Source organism: Rhinolophus hipposideros (assembly GCF_964194185.1).
Source record: "Rhinolophus hipposideros genome assembly, chromosome: 20".
Lineage (NCBI taxonomy): Eukaryota > Metazoa > Chordata > Mammalia > Chiroptera > Rhinolophidae > Rhinolophus > Rhinolophus hipposideros.
Window position 1 is genome coordinate 19,259,509 of NC_138066.1, and position 16,208 is coordinate 19,275,716.

Here is a 16,208-nt window from a genome sequence, read left to right on the forward strand (position 1 = left end):
GGGGAGGAGGAGACTCCGGCGCGGCGCGGGGGCCGCGGGAAGCGGGAAGGGAGCGCGGGGAGCCGCGGGGCCGGGGCCGGCCCAAGGGCGCCCTCGCCTCGGAGCCCGGCGTGGGGGCTGGGACGCAGGCGGAGGCCCGCGGGCCGCGAGCGCGTAGAAGTTTGGCGGCGGAAGGGCCGGCGTCCCGGGGTCTCGCCGCGGCGCAGGGGTCGGAGCCATGGGGGCGGGCGCGGGCGGCGGGGCCGGCGCGGAGGCGGCTCGGCGCGCACTGAGTCCCCCGAGCGGCGCGGCCGCCGCGGCGCAAAGTTAGCCGGGCGCCCCGGGACGAGCCCCGCAGCCGCCGGCCGGCGGTGGGCCCCGCTCCGGCATGGGCGAGCACCCCAGCCCGGGCCCCGCCGTGGCCGCCTGCGCCGAGGCTGAGCGCATCGAGGAGCTGGAACCCGAGGCCGACGAGCGGCCGCCGGCGGCCCCGGAGGACGTGAGTGCCCCTCCCCCGCCCGGGCAAACTTTCTGGGGGGTCTCGGGGGGAAAGCTGCCCCCACTTCGCCCCCGTGGGGCGACTTGCAGGTTCAAGGTGACGCGGGAGCGCCGGGGATTGGCCGGGTCCCCGCGGGCTGCAGGGGGCGGAGGGACCTGTCTCCCCCAAACGCGCGAGCGCCACCCCCCTCGGGCTCTCGCGTCTTCCCTGCGGGACACAGCCCCCGCCACTTTGCTGGGGCCCCATCGGCCTTCGGATCCCCCTCCCCGCGGCTGGTGCAGTGCCCGGGACACGGCGTTTTCCCGCAGAGGCGGCCGCGTCACAGCAGTGATTCCCCCTCCCCTCCCACTCGCGACCTGAGGGCTCTGAGCCCAGGGAAGGAGCGGGCGTCTCGGAGTCGCCCGAACCCGGCAGCGCTGACCCGTCTGGCGACCCCCTACTCGGCTCCCGGATTAGCTCTCGCCCAGCACCTGCCCTATCGCGACACTGATTGAAATTAAAGCCGGCTGCTGCTCCTGAACCCGGCGGGAGGAGGGAGAGGAGTGCTGGGAGAGGTTTTGCTCCCAGAAGGGGGCTGCGGAGTCCTGGACCTCGTCGGTGCGGGCGACGGTCCCCTGGCGAGGATGGAGGTGGCTGCCCCGCAGGGCTTCCCTGCCATCTGCTGCCCGAGACTCCCCTCCTCGGGTCCTGGGAGTCATCACAGCGGAGCGGGCACTGGGGAGTCCTGGGAACTGGAGTTCCTTAAGCTCCTGCCTTCCGAGGGTACCCTGCACAGAGGGGAAAACTGGGCACGCACTGGGCCCGGCCGCGTCGCTCTCCGCGAGAGGAAACGGGAGTGAAGCTGGCGCCGACCCCTCCCTCCCCCCACCCCCGACCAAACCTAAGCGGGATACTCTGAATGTGCCCGGGGGAGACTTAACACCTTCCCTTCCTTTGACTCACACAATCAAACCTCTCACCTGCCTCTGGTCCCACAGCCCTGGTAGGACTTCGTGTTCTCACCGCTTAGATTCAGTCTTGGAAGAGACTGGGTGGGTTTCAGCGCATTGGAGGAGCCCCTTCCTCCCAAACTGCAGGCAAAATGTTAGTGCTTGTGCAGGGGTGAGTTTTCCTGAGTAAGGGACAGCTGCAGCAGGTCTGATGGAATGAAACCTGGGCGTGCATTCCCAGGCCAGGGAGTAGATGTGGATATAAACTTTATAGGTAATTAGAAGTTATTAGAGGCCCTCGACAGAGTTGGACATCTTTGTTTAGTCATCTTTCGGAATCACCCTTGTTCTGCTTATCCCTCCTGCCCACCTGTCTTGGAAAGAGGGACACTCCTCCCTCTTCCCTCACTTGAGTTTCCTCCCTTTGCTCAGTGCAAACTTATTTGGGGAGCTCTTCCCAGGTGTTCCTTGGTCTCCTGTGGTGGGTCCCTGAACCTGGGGAGCGTCTGGGAAGCTATGTCAAAATATTAAGGGGCTACAGAAACCTTGGTGATAAATGTGTTTCTTTCTCTCCTCTTCTCTCCTGCATGGTCTCCCTCTCCACCAGCACTGGAAAGTCCTGTTTGATCAGGTACGTGAGCGGTTAAATCCCCCCACCCCTTCCTTCCAGCCCTCCCCCAAATGTCTCTCTCCCTGCTTGCGTGGGCTTCCCTAGCTCTGCACTCCTGAGATGGTGACGTTGGGTGGGGGAGTGGCTTAGTGCATCTCTGGGACTGAACGACACTGCTCTTCACTGCTCTCCAGGTTTCAGGAGGAGGGGGTGGGCTCTACTGAGAAATCCTTCCCTCCCGCCTACCCTCAACTCCGCTTCCTAGAGCTGGGTTTATACTATGTGGAAATTGGACAATGCATATTGAAAGCCTGGGATGTTTGCTATATGTCAAGGGATTGCAATCAGGGCTGGAGAGGTGGGGGGAGGGCTTAGGTTAACTCCCTTCTCTGCCTCCACCATCATAAATCCACAGCCACCCCAAAGTCAAATCTGCCTCCTTGGAGAGTTACTCACAATAGGGGCTCTTTTGAAAGTTGACTCTAATTTTGTGGCAGGAGTGGAGGGGATTAGGGAAATTAGTAAGTGATTATTTGCCACGCCTAGAGTCTAGGTGTGGGGAACGGAGTTGGGAGTGCCAACTTTGGAATCTGGAGATGAACATTTGACCTTCAGCCAGGAAATGGTTCTCTTCTTGGCTTGGTACTCATGTAGTGTGGTGCGGTGTATTTCTTTCTGTCTCTATTCCACCATGCAGAAGGAGGAGAGGTAAGAGATGTCCCACGGTGGGGAAATGGTGAACATCGGGGTCCTGGGGTGACAATGATTGTGCCATGAGGTTTGTGCAACTTGAATACACCAGTCTGGCCAGAGGGAATGTGTTTGGTCAGAGGGAGAGACAGCTGAAAAAGTAGCTTGGACCAGACCTTATCCTGTTGCAGGCAGGGGAAGCCTTTGAAAGGTTTGTTACGGGATCCAAGCCATGCTTTGGGAAGATTCTCTTAATATGTGACGGTGGGCTAGTGGTACAGACGAGAGATGCTAGCTAGGAGACTGCTGCAGTGCATGAATCTGAGCACCCTGACATACAAGGTGACAGTAAGAGAGGAAAGGAAGGGGGCGTGGTGACGGGAGAATTGGAAGATCTCGCTGGACCTGACCACATGAAGTGAACCACATATATAACTTTGAGATTCTGAATCGAGGAGGAAAAAGAAGTCAGGGTTGGGGGGAGGGGGTAGCAAAATGACAATTTAGGTTTCAGACAAGTTCAATTGGAGGAGCTAGCTAAATGCAGATGGCCACGTGGGATCAAACACGTGGAATTGCAGCTTGAAAGACATGGCAGGCCTTGGGTGGGGATATGGGGGTGTCACCCACGGTAACACAAGGCCTGGGGTGGGTTTGGGGCAAACATCCAGCAGTTCCTGTCCCGATGGGCTAGTGCTTCTCTCCCGCTGCTCCTGAGCTCCACCCACTCTCCCTCCATCCAAGAGTATAGCAGCTGCTGGCCTGATGCCCTGAGGCACGAGGGAGCCGCTTGCTGCCACTCGCACCACGCACCACGGCCAGCAAACTGCCAGCCCTTCGCACCTCTTGTCGAGTTTCGAATCAGCACCTGGAACACAGTGTAGCCTTCTTTTATTCTCTGCTTGTGTCAGTCTTTCTCATTTGATTAATTTCCCTTGCGGGTCTCTGTGTGTGTGTTTACATTTTACAATGAACTATTTGGCTGAAAGGAGGAAAACATTTAGTAGGAAGAATTTGGAACTCGAGGGAGCAGAGAGGATGTATAGCACCGAGTAGCAGAGGGTGGGCTATGAAATAAAGTTTCTCCCACTGGAGGGAGGTCCTGAATGTCACAAAGACCATCTCCCTCCTTCCGAGAACGCCCACTCAGAAACCATTCTGGACAAGCAAAATGAATTCTAGGAAAGAACCTCTTAAAACTTACTTTGGACAAACTATTCTTTCTCACAGCAAGTTTTGCCTATCTACTTTCTGTCCCTCGGGCAACATGAGAAGCCCATTTTTGTCATCTTCCTTCCTGTTGGTGCTTTGTATTGAAGCAGAGCTGCTCCAGAGCAGGGCTTGACCTCTGGCAGACATTCAGCCCCTCTGCAATTGTCCCCCAACTTTGTGAAGCCACCCCTGGACCATTCCCCTGATAGGGCTACGTGAAGAGTAGGAATGAAGCTGCACAAATGGACACACGACTTCCGAAAGATGCCAGGTGATACAGAAAGCTGAAGTGTTTTACCCTTCTTGTCCCTTCCTCTGGGTCTGTGTAAAGGTAGGATTTAGGGATGGTGAACTTGGTGCACGTTGGAAAGCACGTTTGCCTGGGGGTTGCAGGCAGCCTCCCTACCATCTCTTACTGAATTAGACAGCCCTGCCGAGTCACTCTGTGGTGAATGGTGTGGGACTCATACCACACCTGTCAGAGTCCCTGCACGCTGATGCCACCCTGGAGTTCGTTTTCCAGAGGTCAGTGGGGTGGGAGGCTCGCTCCAGTCAGTCCTCCTCCCCCAGGATCAAGGGGACACCAGTGGTCACCTGGTTTTAAACTGGGATCTGCTGGGACCTTTTTCCAGGAGGAAGGGATAGAATTGGACCAGTCCCTCCATGCTGTCTAGTTCTTCAGCACGTAGAGCAGTTTTGACCCAGTATGAAGCTAAGGACCCCAAGGACTAGAAGCCATGACCTTGCCTTTTGGTCTTATGTGGTCAGCCCTCAACCAAATGGTCGGGATGCCTTTTGTGGGAGTTGAAGGTGAAGAAAACAGGTGTCCCCAGTTCCTTGGAAGTTTATCCATCTGCCCCCCTGGCATTCTGAGCATTTGTCTGGTCTGCTCAAGCAGGTGTGTGGCATGGCTTCCCTCCTCAACCCTCCTTAGTCTTTCCCAGGCGTCCCAGAAGTTGCCGCAGGTAGGAAACCTGTCCCATGTATTTGTTTCCTATTTTAACTTCTGCTTGGGAATTGTCTTTTCATATCTTTGGGATCTTCGTGGTTTTCCTAAATATTAGATTTTAAAGTTACCATAAATATTTGTCTGTTGTTATATCATGGTATTTGTAGTGTGATAATACTACATAGTATCATATAGTATCCTACTGTAGTATAGTACGGTATAGTAAAAATGTCTTATTTTTGTATTGTTGAATCTGTTGGGCTTTCCCTTCAGGATTCCTTCTGTTACTTCGGACCTGAGACAGTTTTCATCCCTTTTCAGATCTCATAAATATACACTTCCACTTTCTATACTTTTTCTGTGATTAAAATAAAATCCCGTGCTTTACTCCATCCATCCAGATCTTATTCCTATCCAGTTACACCAGCATCACCTATTAAGAAACGCTTCCTTTATACATTGTTTGAGAAATGGTATCATTTGGTAAATTTTTATGTGTGGTTGGGTGTATTTTAGGTTTCTCATCTGTTCCACTAATATTTACAATTTTGCTCATGTAATGTACTTTTTAGTAATTGCTTTATAGATGTATTTGTTCCATAGCTTTCCTACAGCCTCCTCTTTTTAGGGTTATGCTTTGCCAGTCTCACTCTCAGCCCCTTCCTGAACTCCAGGGAGGTGCCCTCACAGACCCAAGGTCAAATAGCCAGGTGAGTGGCAGATGTTGGCCTGGAGCCCAGTTAACCCATAAAGGGCTTCTGGAGCTGGAGAACCATTTCCAGGTTCACCCTCACAAATGCCTTTAAGATCTGCAAATGTTTAATGAGTAAAAGGGAGTGGAGCAGAGTGGTTAATTCACACAGCACAATTGCTTTCAAGTTCAAACAAGCAAGAGGAAAAAGGAACTGATAATAACTTGATTGTGGCTCTTTTTTTCCCTGCCCATGGGGAGTATGCATTTCCCAGACCCCAAAAAGAGACCCCAACTTTGCTGATCTCCCAGAAGAAAAGTGGACAAGTCTTGATGGTTCCACTGAAATTATAAAGTGCGATAACCAGGACACGAGGCTGCTTTGCTTAGGTGGGCTGCTGATGACAGAACCCTGGATGTAGAATCAGGTAGAGCTGGATTCAAGCCTTACCGCCTTTGTGATTGGGGGCAAGTGACATTAGCTCTCCGAGCCTCAATTTCCTCCTCTGTAAAATGGAGGTGGTCCTCTTTAATTCCAGGGTGACTGTGGGAATTAAAAGGAAGTGGAAACTGTTCACAATGTCTGATAACCAGTAGACATTCGCCAACGCTCTTTTGACTGGGAATCAGATAAGCACAGAGCCACTTCTGAAAACCAGATCCCCAGAGGAAGGGCAGCAGCCTCTCTAAACCAGCTCCTTCCCAGTCCAGGCTCCTGGAGAGAGCCACTTCTGAGCCCAGAGGGTTTTTCTGCTTGCTTTCCCCGGTGTCTCCCCTGCCCAACCCCCTTCCCTCCAGCCTGGTGGTCTTCCCTTTGCTTGACCCTGAAGCCCACCTCGTTTGCAGTCCTTCTGCAAGCTGGCTTAAGGGGGTTCTGGTTGCTGGCAAAAAGTTCAGATGAGACTGCTGAATGGATTAGTGAGGGACTGCAGAAAAAAACACTATCCCATAAACAGGGTCATTGGGGGCCACCCCTGGAACACAATTAACTACAGAGAGGGGTTCCCAGAGAGGGACAAAGCCACTGCACCTTCAACCCCTTAGCAGGGCCCTTGAGGCTGTGGACTTACCCACCCTTCTGCCCCAGTGACCCGTCACTCATGCCAAATTAACGCTTTTATTCCTGACCACTCATAGAAATGCACTGGATAGCAGTTGAACAGTAGGACCAAGGGATCTGAGATGGTATGCTTGTCTGTCTGGCTGCCTGACACATAACAGGTACACACATGGGCAAGCAAACAACAAATCCAACTACAGTCCTGCATGAGTTGTCTTGGGTTCAAATCTCCTCTCCAGGAGCAGGTGCTGACCGTGGACCTGCCTCACTCATGTTGGCCCTCGGGGGCTTCTACCACCTCAAGCACCATGGGTCATTAGAAGGTGGGTAGAAGCATCTTGTCCAAATCACTCATTTTGCAAGCGAAGAAACAGAGATCAGTGACCTTCTGAGGTCACATGGTGCAGTCGTGTCAGACCTGACTACAGCCCACCTCTGCTGTGTTCCTACCACCAGGCCCTGCAGATTTCTGTTTGTTTACTTGTCACCCTGAGTGACTAAGGCAGTGGAGAGGATGCCCCTATCTGGCTCAAGTCCCAGGTCTCCTCCTAGCTGTGTGGCAATGGGCAAGCCAGGTAACCCCGCTAAGCCTCAGTTTTCGTTTTCTCATCTATAAGCTGCTTGGAATAATACCATCCCCTCGGGGTTGCTGTGAGACCTCGCGAGATACGTGTGTGTATAGCATTTGGCATGGTATGTAGTGAGCACCCGATAAATATGGTTGTCGATATCCTGTTACTGGAATTTCAAGAAATTAATACTGATTTTAAAATAATCTCTGACATGGAGTAGTTAGGTCTCGAATCAGAGTGTCCAGACCTCCAATCTTGGGTTCTTTCCACCCTAGCAAGCTGACTTCTTCAGGACAGGAGCTAGACAACCACATTCCCCTGAACTTCCCAGAGAGAAAGGAGAGCAGCTTTGGGACGGAGGCTGCCTGGGGGAGTGCTGACGCCCAAGTGTTTCCCTGCTGCTCACTGGCTGGCCGGCCTGCATGGCAGTGGGGGAAGGATGAAAAAGGTTGGGCCCAGGGCTCTCTCCAGTGTTAAGGAAATGAGTCAGTGTGTATCTCCAGTTGTGAACCCCTGGTGGTAGCCCCCTCCCCCATGTGTCCCCCCATCAGCTCTTTTGAAGTAAGGTGCAAGTTTAAGGTGGAAAATATTTCTTTGAGAGTAAACATTTGAGTGTCTGCTGTGTGCACATACGTCCTTGTCTCGTTTTAATCTCTCTGTAGCCCTGTGGAGGTGAGTGGTACTTTCCCCTTTACAAGAAGGAAACTGAGGCCCAAGGGGGCGGGGCTTGCCCAAAGACACAGCAAATGAGGACTTTCTGCAGAGGAATGGGTGTGTTTGTGCACAAGGCAGAGGGCCACAAAAGGGGAAAGAATTCGGTGACCCTTTGTCCTGCCCACCCTGCTCCTGGTCAGAAGTCTGCCTTCGAGGCGCAGGCAGACTCCTTCACCCTGGATTCTCTCAGTGCTCATTCTTTTGGTGGCTTCCAGGAGAAGCAGCAGGAGGAAGTAGGTTTAGGCTGAAGGGGTAGGGATGGGCAGATGTCTGACATCCCCTCCCCCCTGCTCCCCCCTCGCTCCTACTTCTCCCTCTCCCTGCCTGGGGATCCCCTGGGACTCCTGCTTTGTGGCTGTGACTTGGCTTTAGTCCCCAGGCAGCTGTGATGGCTGAGCCTGGATGAGTCAGCAGGGGCATTACGTCTGTTCCTGGGGACCCAAGGGGCCTGCCTCTGAATCACAGCCCTAGCTGCCCCCTCAGAGCCTGTGCACCGCCAAGGCCTTCTTGGGGGTGGGGCAGGGCTGAAAGAGCAGAAGCAGAATCTCTGTCAGGTGGAGGGGGCCAGGGCCTGGTGGAAAGAGGTGGCCCCCCACTCCTCAGTACCCACCCAATGCCAATTTCCGGCGTTTCAGGGGAAGCCTGAGAGCTCTTCTTCCCCTCACGGCTCGGGTATTGAGAGAGCTGGGTAGTTTTCTGGAAACATGCTGATTGTCCAGAGGCTCAGCTGGATTCAGGCCAGGATGCCTGATTCTTTGCTGAGGGGAGGGTGTTCTCGCTCCCTAATCAGCCTGTGAATCTCAGATCCTGGGGTTTACTGTTTGACGTACAGGAGGGGGAATGCTCAGGAACCTGTCTGGGGGCTTCTGGGAGAAGCCCTTTGAGAGAGATGAGCTGCCTCTGCAGCCCCCTGCGGTGGTAGCTGAAGGAAGAGAAATAATAATGGAATCCTAGAATCACCCGAGCTTCACCAGCTGTCAGAGGCCTGGCCTGGCCAGTCCCAGGGGAGCATCAGGGCCCCTCGTGCTCCATGTGGGGAGACCCAGGAGCAGGAGGGGTCAGACCTGTTTTATAGGAAGCAGTCACTCTTCTTCCAGGGACGCTTGAGATCTTTGAAAATCCACTCCCAGCCCCAGCTTGGAACAGGCTGTATGGCGCCCCATTCTACTCACCAGGAGTGGCTTCAGGCAGGTCCTTGATCTCTGTGTACCTCAGTTTCTGTATCTGTTAAATGGGACTGATCGCACTTATTCTAGGATTGGTGTGAGAATAAAAGCAATGAAATATTGGCGAAAATCAGTATTTCAGAGGAGAAAAGTCAGAGAAATGGTGTGAAGTGGTTTTTCTCTATGAGGTGAGTTATCATCCTCATTTGTGAGGAAGGAGAACGGGAAGAACAAGCTGTTACTGCCCTAACCTTGCCTCCTGACCCTGGCAGCTGCAGGCCTAGACCTAATTTATGGGGCTGTAAATATCCATGAATGGGCTGCTTTCCCTGGTGGGCTCTGGCTGTTGGGTGGGGACAGCTCTTCTGAGCCATCACCCCCTGGGCAGCCTCATTAATTCTTCTCTGCTGAGAAGCCGGGCAATGGTGCAAGGAGCTAGCAGATGAGCCGTGGTGACACCCCACAGGGGCAGCTGCCTGCACCTTCCCGTATTCCAGCACACTTGCCCTGTGGTCATTTCCCAGGGCTCATTCTGTGTTGGGGGACAGAAGAGGCAGTCTGAGGGTGGAAGCCTCCCTTTCATTCTAGGTCCCAACCTTTCAGACCTGAGAGGCCTTCACCAGGATGGCACCCCAGGTGCTGCCTTTGGGGGCCTTGAAAGTGCCCATAGCCCCTCCCTGAGGTCCTTGGCCTCTCTAGATCAAGAATAGGGAAAGGGTCCTCCTGGGAGAGCGAGGGGAATGCAAATGCTGGGAGCTGGGACCAGACGTATAATTGTCCTGGGAGTGAAGTTTGTGCGAATCACACATACAGAATAGTTGTAAAATAGATGTGTTCCTTTTTATATTTCTCTTCTGCTTCACTGCTGCTGGGTAAATTCTGAAGCCTCGGCCTGGCTCACTGGCCTGTGGGGGAGAGTGGGAAGGGAGAAGCGGTGCCGCTGTCCTGGGTGCTGAGCAGGCAATCCCTTGTGCAAGATTTGTTCTCTGAGAGCTCAGCCCAGTGGCCCATCAGGCCAGTCGCTGACTGTTCAGCCTCTCCTGGGGCCTGCCGTCCCCCTCCACCCTCTGATTGGAGCCTGGATCTGGCAGACTTCTAACTTTGCTGAAGGACTCCAGACAAAGCGTCAACTGCCTTGAAAGCCTGCACCACTCATAAGACGGAGGCCAAAGGCTGGCTTGGAACCACCCATAACAGGGCCGGGCTTCACAAAAGGGAACCATGATTCTGCTATGGACTCATGCATTTTCCCCAAAGTGTTTCGTGGAGTGTTGCTGTGGGGAGAAAAAAAATACTATGATCAAAGATCTAGTAAGTTTGGGAAATGCTGGGCAGAAGAAAATCAGACAAGTTTCTCCGCTGCAAAACCTTATTGAGATCTTAATATGGTTTTCTGCATCATGCCCTTCCAAAAGGGTTTCCCAAACTTAGGGGACCACAGAACCTTTATTTCATGTAGCATCATGGGCCTGGTAAAGGAGAGGATTGAACTAGGGTCTCCCTAACTTTTATTTTTTTCAGCCATAGCATCCTAATGCTGTGAAAACACGCACTGGGAAATCCTGAGCCAGTTGTATTTCATACAGCTGAACCGGACAGCGAAAAACAAAGCTGGACTAACCAGCCCCCATGGAGAAACCCTGAACTGTCCCCAGAAAACACCTGTCCCCATGTTTTTTTCCTACGTCATCCGTGTCTCACACTGAGTGCTCACCACCCAGAGCGCCTGTTCCCACCTGACCACTAACTCCTCCCACATGGAGCGAGTTTCTTTTGTTCTCTACCCCCACTTCCCCATCCACACACTGAGCGTGATGCCTGCCACATGGTCAGTTCTTAGTAGATGTTTGTTGAATGAATGACAGGATTGAACTAGGGTGTCCCTAACTCTTTTTTAGCCACAGCACCCTAATGATGGGAGAGTGCAGCCTCTGGGCCCCTCCACCTGGATGTCCGTCCGTCTGCACTAATTACCAGGCGTTCAAACTTGGCCAACCCAGCTCGCGACGCCCTGTTTTTCTACCCATGATAGTATCTGCTTCATAGGGTTGTTCTGAGGTTTAAATGGCAGGATGATATAATTCATCATCCAAATGGGGACCATTTTGAGGGTGATTGGGGCACTAATCATGTTCAGACAGTAGGTATCAACCAGGCAAAGCAGGACATAGGGTGACGTGAGGGTCCAGGAAAGCAGTGCCTGATACCTAACAGGCGTTCCACATATACAGCTCTTACTGTACTGTTCAACCAGGGAGAAGGCAGAGGGCCAAAACATAAAACAACTCACAGGGGCTGCTCAGCAACCCCCTTCCCACCCCTCTGAGCCCTGGTGGTCCCACAGCCCCTAGAACTCTGCAAAGTAGTGTGAAAACCATGGAGGTATCTTTCAGCTCCCCTGGACCGTGGGTTATGATTCCCTGGCCTGCTGCCCCTCTCCCCAGTGTCACCAGGTGACAGCACTGACTCCTCCCTAGCCCCCCACGTGGAGCTGTCTGATCCTGACTCCGAATTTCCCATCACCCTTTGAGCAAGGATGCAGAATAGATCAGCTGTCCCCATGGGCCCAAAGCATTGTGGATTTCTCTTTCCCCATCCCCTGTTTGCATGTGGTATGCTTATACGCTCAGGGGTGGAATGGACCCCCGTACACCTCCCTGAGAAGAGTTCCTACCATGTGACTGATAGAGAAACTGAGTCAGTGTGCTTAGTGATCTGCCCAAGATAGCACAGCAGCTGGGGGCAGGGGTTCCTTCCGGAACTCTCCCCCGACTCAGACAGACTCAGACAGACGGGAGACGACTCAGACAGACGGGAGACGGAGCCCTAGGTGGCAACAATATAGAGAGACTTCTGTGGGTCCTTTTCCCAGCCTAGGTCATAAGTGTGTTAGGAAGGGGTCCAGGGTGGGACATGGGATATATGGCAAAGTGTGTGGAGGGCCCCTGGCTAGGGGAAACTGGAGACCTAGAGGATTAAGGGGCCAGAGGGTGCTGGTAGGATTAAAGTCCCCGGAGCCTGCCCCCACAGAGCCTCTCGCTGCTTTTTGCAAGGCCCCGGCAGGTGGGCGGGAGCTGCGGCAGGGGCGGCCCCTCACTGTGTCTTCCTCCTCCCTCTGCCGCCTGCATTCTCCACTCAGCCTGAATGTGGACTTGGCCTCCCCCGCCCTCCACAGCGCCGGGCCCTATTCAGGAGGCAGCTGCAGGACGCTCCCGACCCCTGGCTCCCCGCTGGGCCCCTGCCTGTGGCCCATTCACAGCCTCAGGCTGCCTCCAACCCACCCAGCCCAGACCTCATCCCAGAGCACTCCATTGCTGAAAGCAGGTGAATCCAGGGCAGGAGGCTCCCGTGCCTGGGAGCTTCAGGGCCTTCGGCGCATTATTAAGAAGGAAATTGCATTGGTAGAGTGTTTCCCCCAAAGCTCCAAGCCACGTAACTGGTATGATCTCATCTCCCAGGGCTGGACTTGAAGGAAATGTGCTGTGACAGGGGTGCTCCCTGCTTTGCTGCGAATGAGGCAGTTGGAGCTGGACACTGAGTCCGGGTGACCTGGGTCCTGGAGAGCATTGCTCTGGGTTTGTTTTAACCCACCACAACCCAAGGGGACCCTACCCGCTTGATAGAAGAGGTGATTACGGCTCCACACGGTTACCCTATATTGTATAAACTGGTTAGTGGCAGAGACAAGATTGGGATTTTACCTTGCTCCTTCATTTGCTCTCAGCTTCCTTCCCGGGCACAGGGACCTACCTCTCTCCCTCCTCTGCACACGGTCTCTCTTGGGCTCTCTCTCGGTTTCTTTCTCTCTTGGGCTCCCTCTCGGTTTCTTTCTCCCTTTGTCTCCCTCTCTGCCTCCCGCCGGCCCTGTGCCCCAGGCCTACTGTCAGCCTCTGCTCTTGCCTTCATCGTCCCAGATGTTGGGGGTGGTGGTTGGAAGGTGTCCCGTGTATGTGGAGGCCAGGCAGCCAGCCCCGTCCCCGCCTCTCCCTCCCCACTGGTCACCCTCCTTGATTTCTGAGGCCTCATTATTAGGGTAGCGATGACCTCCTTTGTCTGGCCTGTCTGGTCCTGGCAAGAAAGGTAGAGTTTTGGCAGAGACGCAAAGCTCGGCCTGATTCCAGCTCATTCTCTGCAGTCTGGAGTCTGTAATGTGCTTGGGGCAGGGCTGGCAGGCCGTGGTGGGGGCTGGGGCTTGGGGAGCCACAGGGCAGCCCCTGTCACTAGGACAACAGCAGGGAGCCCTGGAGGGGGAGGGGGAACGGGAGCAGGTGGTTCTTTGTCTGGAGCTGGAATAAGGGAGAGGGGCCCATGCCTGATCCCAGCCCCTCTGCCCCACTACCCCCTCAAGCCTCTGAGGCTGCCCCTGAGAGGGGATTTGTATCTCTGCTCCCAGCAAATAAATGCAAGGCCGTTGGGCATCTCCTCCTGGGCTGAGGTAGGATAGACTCCATGCTGTGTGACAGACCACTGCCCCTCTGCAGCGCTTGTGGGGGTGGGAGAACCAAGGGTGGATTTTCCCACGACTCAGGCCTGCTCTCCATCCCCCACCCCATCCCTCATCAGCCCACCAGGAACGACGGCCATGAGGGACCAGGCCTGGCCAGGGTCCAGACTGGTGAGTCCCCATGGCCTGTGCCAGCCTATGGGGATGGGAGGGATCCCAGGCTGACATTGTCACTTTCCTGTCTGAGCAATAAGGAGGTGAGAACTGTGCTGGTTTGAGGTTCCTTCCTCTGTAAAAATCTGTTTTGAGTGGGCCTGTGAGACTCCTAGAGCCCACTCCTCTCCTGGGTCAACACTTGCCTCTTTGATCCTTAAACTTTTCTTCTGAGCATCAGGGCAGCCCTGGAGTCTGAAAGTCAGTGGCAACCAGTGGTGGAAAAGAGTCGTGCTAAGCGGTCTATGTGGAACTCTGGCTGTGCCACCTGCTGGCTTGTCACTTAACCTCTCTGTGCTCATTTTCCCATGCCGCTATCTCCTTATCTGTGATACGGGGATAATAACAGGACCCACTTCAAAAGGTTGTTGTGTGAGGTAAGAGAAATTTATATACATAATGTATTTAAAACAGTATTTGACCTCATGAAAACACTCAGAAATATTAGGAATTTTTTTCCTTAAAGATCTTTATGGAGCAGGGGTAGGTGAGTTTTCCAAAATGCTCTATTATGTGCACCAGATGGGTGTCATCCCTGAAATCTGGTGTTTGGGGTTCAGGGTGGAAACACACGCAGGTTTTTAAGTAGGCCTCCTTTAGAGATGTCTTCTCTTGTTGAGTTTCGGGGAGAATTGAAATAGCCCAGGACTTGTGACTCTTGGCTATTTCTCTTGGATTGTCTGGGGAATGCCTTCCTACCATAGTCTTCATCGCCCTTATCTATAAAAGGGGGAAACGTGGGTTTGGTCTTCTGGGCTCTCTTGTCATGCACACATGGAAATCACACTGTTTATCAAACCTCAGCAACTCGAGGCAGTCGGCTGGCTCAATTGGTTAGAGCATGAGCTCTATGCAGCGGAGTTGTCGGTTTGATTCCCACATGGGCCAGTGAGCTGCGCCCTCCGCAACTAGATTGAAAGCAATGACCTGACCTGGAGCTGTTGGGTCCTGGAAAAACATACTATTCCCCAATATTCCCCAATAAAAATATTTTAAAAATCAGCAACTCACTGCAGCGTCTCCAAGACGCATGAACTCTTGTGGAGAAGCCTTTGTGAGCAGGAAAGCTCTCAGTATCCACAAGAGGTGATTAGTGTCATTTCCTAGCAGGGTGTGTGCTGTGGGGGGACATTGATTGGGTGGGTTCCGTGAGGAAAGAGGGGCTATGGAAGAGGGGCAGAAAGGTTATGGGCTTCTTCTGTGAGAGGCATAAGATCCTTTTCTAACTGAACCAGTGAGACTTTCCTTGGAAAATAGCACCTGTCTATTCATCCGAACATCCACTTTTTATTCACCCAACAAATCTTTATTGAACGCTGATCATGTCGGGCTCTGTGCTAAGCACCAGAGATCAGTTGTGATGCTGCCTTCCAGGAACCATCAGTCAAATGAGGAGGCCAAAGTAGCCAATTGGAGAGCAGTGTGGGGTAGGGGTTGGAGATCTGTCCAAGGTGCAGACCGTGTCTGAGGAGAGTCTTCCCAGAGCTAGGACATCCGAGGAGATGGGAAGGGTAAGCCGGAGTCTCCTGGGGTAACCAAGGAAGAAAGGAATCCTAGGCAGAGGGACCCACCTGTACAGAGCTGCAGAGGGTAAAAGGGCAGTGTCAACAGACGAAACTCAGAGCACCGTGCCTTTGGGGAGCCCTGCCCCACCCTGTGTGCTGGGGTGTGGGGTGTACATGGGTATGGGCATGGAGGAGACCAGCAGCTGGATGGGGAAGGACTCGCAAGGCTGTGTGGCCTGCTCCCTGGGCTTTGAGCATTCCCCACTGGGGTCCTGCCAGCCCAGACCCCCGATGTTGCATGCATCACCTTTTCATTCCCTCTTTCCTCTTGTCCAGGGTCAGGAGTGGAGGGAGTTTAACCTCTCTGAGCCTCAGTTTCCTTATCCACACACCAGGCATCAGATGATTGAAGTGGGTGAAGGTCTCCAGGGCCTTCTAAGATTGTCAGTGGTTGTCCATCCCCTATTTGGATGTTTCCCATGGGGGCCTTGGAAACATCCCAGACGCTTGCCGCCTGGGCTTCTGTGGGCGGAGGGCTGGGGACAGGCGCTGGCCAGTGGCGATGGAGATGGGGCACTGGCGGCAGTGCTGAGCCGGGGGAGCAGAGCCCCGCTGACCCCCTGCCTATCTGTGCTTCTCCTTCAGTTTGACCCAGGGAACACGGGCTACATCAGCACAGGCAAGTTCCGCAGCCTCCTGGAGAGCCACAGCTCCAAGCTGGACCCGCACAAAAGGGACGTGCTCCTGGCTCTCGCTGACAGCCACGCCGATGGGCAGATCTGCTACCAGGATTTTGTCAACCTGGTGAGCGCTCTGGGGCCCTCGCTGCTGGGAGGGCCCGTGTGGGGGTTGTGGCTTATAGGACCCTTATGGGCAAGAAAAGGGATCTGTTGGCCTAGAGCCCTGAAAAAGTCCAGGCTTCAGCCGATGAAAGCACATCACCAAGGACCCGTCTTCTCTTTGTCTCTCAGTGCT

At 53.9% G+C, this 16,208-nt stretch overlaps 1 protein-coding gene across 2 annotated transcripts in view; it reads left to right on the forward strand.

Annotated features, from left to right (window-relative positions):
• Positions 1–229: 229 nt before the first annotated feature.
• The window catches only part of RHBDL3 (rhomboid like 3), a 51,517-nt gene continuing 35,538 nt past the window's right edge, over positions 230–16,208 (forward strand). For both annotated transcript variants that reach the window (XM_081029177.1, XM_081029176.1), the window contains exons 1-3: positions 230–478; positions 2,015–2,038; positions 15,879–16,037. In XM_081029177.1, the coding sequence (XP_080885303.1) occupies positions 368–478; positions 2,015–2,038; positions 15,879–16,037 (294 nt within the window). In that variant the 5' untranslated portion in view covers positions 230–367. The remainder of the gene's footprint in view (positions 479–2,014; positions 2,039–15,878; positions 16,038–16,208) is intronic.